General features: G+C 48.8%; 1 protein-coding gene across 2 annotated transcripts in view; it reads left to right on the top strand.

Moving 5' to 3' along the window:
• The first annotated feature begins 1,089 nt into the window (after window positions 1-1,089).
• UPF3B (UPF3B regulator of nonsense mediated mRNA decay) overlaps window positions 1,090-1,939 on the top strand; it is a 20,772-nt gene continuing 19,922 nt past the window's right edge. The window contains exon 1 of one of the 2 annotated variants that reach the window (XM_032258380.1): window positions 1,090-1,531. In XM_032258380.1, coding sequence (XP_032114271.1) covers window positions 1,376-1,531 — 156 coding nt within the window. In that variant the 5' untranslated portion in view covers window positions 1,090-1,375. The remainder of the gene's footprint in view (window positions 1,532-1,939) is intronic. The other variant, XM_032258381.1, reaches the window with a different exon arrangement.

Here is a 1,939-nt window from a genome sequence, read left to right as displayed (position 1 = left end):
GCCAAGTTGGCCAGGCTGGTCTCGAACAAATTCCTGACCTCAGGTGATCCACCCACCTTGGCCTCCCAAAGTGCTGGGATTACAGGCATGAGCCACCGCGTCCAGCAAACTGACCTGCTTTCTGTCACTGTGGTTTTACCTTTTCTAAAATTTCATATAAATGGAATCGTACAATATGTACTCTCTTTCTGTCTGGATTCTTTCACTCAACATAATCACTGTGAGATTCACTTATGTTGCTGAGTATATCAACAGTTCATTTTTATTGCTGAGTAGTATTTCATTCTATGGATGTATCACATTTTGTTTATCCCTTTGCCCGTTGAGAATATTTGGATTGTTTCCAGTTCGGGGTTATTATAATGTAAAATTGGCCCTTTTTTAAGTGAAGAGGAGGATGATCACAACTAAATCAAGTTGGTTTTATTTTTATTCCCCTCCCTGTGGGACATCAGTACCTGGGGAGAAGAATTCTTTTGCTAAAATAAGGTGATGAAAACAAATCTCGTGTATTTTGGTCATATTACTTCTTTAAATATCAGTATCTTGTGTTTATTTATTATTCTGCTTTTTTAGATACAGGGTCTTGCTCTGTCGCCCAAGCTGTAGTGCAGTGGCGCGATCATGGCTCGCTGCAGCCTCGAACTCCTGGGCTCAAGATCCTCCCTTCTAAGCCTTACCGAGCAGCTAGGACTACAGGCGCGCGCCACTGAACTCGGCTAATACTGTAGTGTTTATTAAGTATCTGTAAATCCTAATCAATATAAGGAAAATAAATTCTTTTTTAAAATGTTAGGCTTTTTCTTTGAGTTGTAGGAAAATAAATTATAAAGCCTCTGAATTCAATAATAGAAAATACAAGTCGCATCCCTAGTGCGGCAAAATTTGGACGGCATTGAGTTCATCTGATGAAAACTAAGCGTGCAGAACCTATCTTTCGACCTGAAAATCTCTGAAGATGAAAGGATTCAATTTGCTTACAAACAGGGACCCTGAGATATCTCTGGCTCCCGAACTCCCAACAAAAGTGGGCAGCTGCTTTGCAGACCGGGATTTGTAGTCCCCGACAAAGTCACTTCAAGATGGCGGAGTTGCTAATGACGCGCGAAGGAGCGGGCCCCGAGGGAGTCTGGGCTGTGAGGGGATAGGGTGGCGCAGGAACTTGGCGGGCGGGAAGTAAAAGCCAGGTGTTAAAACCTTTGCACTGGGAAAGGCCCAACTCTCGCGATATCTTGGCAGGGCCCAATGGAACTTGGCGCCCGAGTTATCACAAGGGGCTTTTGTTGGGGGCGGAGCGTTGACGCGAGCTGCCCGGGAGCCGTTGGTTCCCAGTGTAACGCGTTGCGGCCGAGCCGCCTCGGTCACGGCCGTAGCCATGAAGGAAGACAAGGAGCACAGGCCCAAGGAGAAGCGAGTAACCCTGTTAACGCCCCCTGGAGCCACAGGCAGCGGTGGTGGGACTTCGGGGGACAGTTCCAAGGGGGAAGATAAACAGGATCGCAACAAGGAGAAGAAGGAGGCGCTGAGCAAGGTGCCGGGTCGGCCGCTGGCCCAGGAGAGGGCGGGACGGGTCCGCGAGTGCTGGGAGGATGGCTGGGAATGGGGCTGCCCCTTTTTTCTCTCTCTCTTCTATCTCTTCACCTGAATGGAAATCGCATCATCCTGTTTCATCCATTCACCTGAAATGAGGAGAGCCCCTCCCGGCCAAACCCTGGTGGGGGTGAGGAAAATGGGGACTCCCTAAACGGGAAGGGTTTAGGTCAGAGCTGTGAGATGATAATGGGAGGGGAGAGCAACGGTAAAAAGAATGAGAAACTGGCCGGGCATGGTGGCTCACGCCTGTAATCCCAGCACTTTGGGAAGCTGAGGTGGGCGGATCACCTGAGGTCGGAAGTTCGAGACAAGCCTGACCAACATGGTGAAACCCCGTCTCTACTAA

The sequence above is a fragment of the Sapajus apella genome, unplaced genomic scaffold, assembly GCF_009761245.1.
Source record: "Sapajus apella isolate SASKATOON/1434 unplaced genomic scaffold, GSC_monkey_1.0 scaffold102, whole genome shotgun sequence".
Taxonomy (NCBI): domain Eukaryota; kingdom Metazoa; phylum Chordata; class Mammalia; order Primates; family Cebidae; genus Sapajus; species Sapajus apella.
Note: the sequence above shows the minus strand (reverse complement) of the source record. Positions and strands in the feature narration are given on the sequence as shown.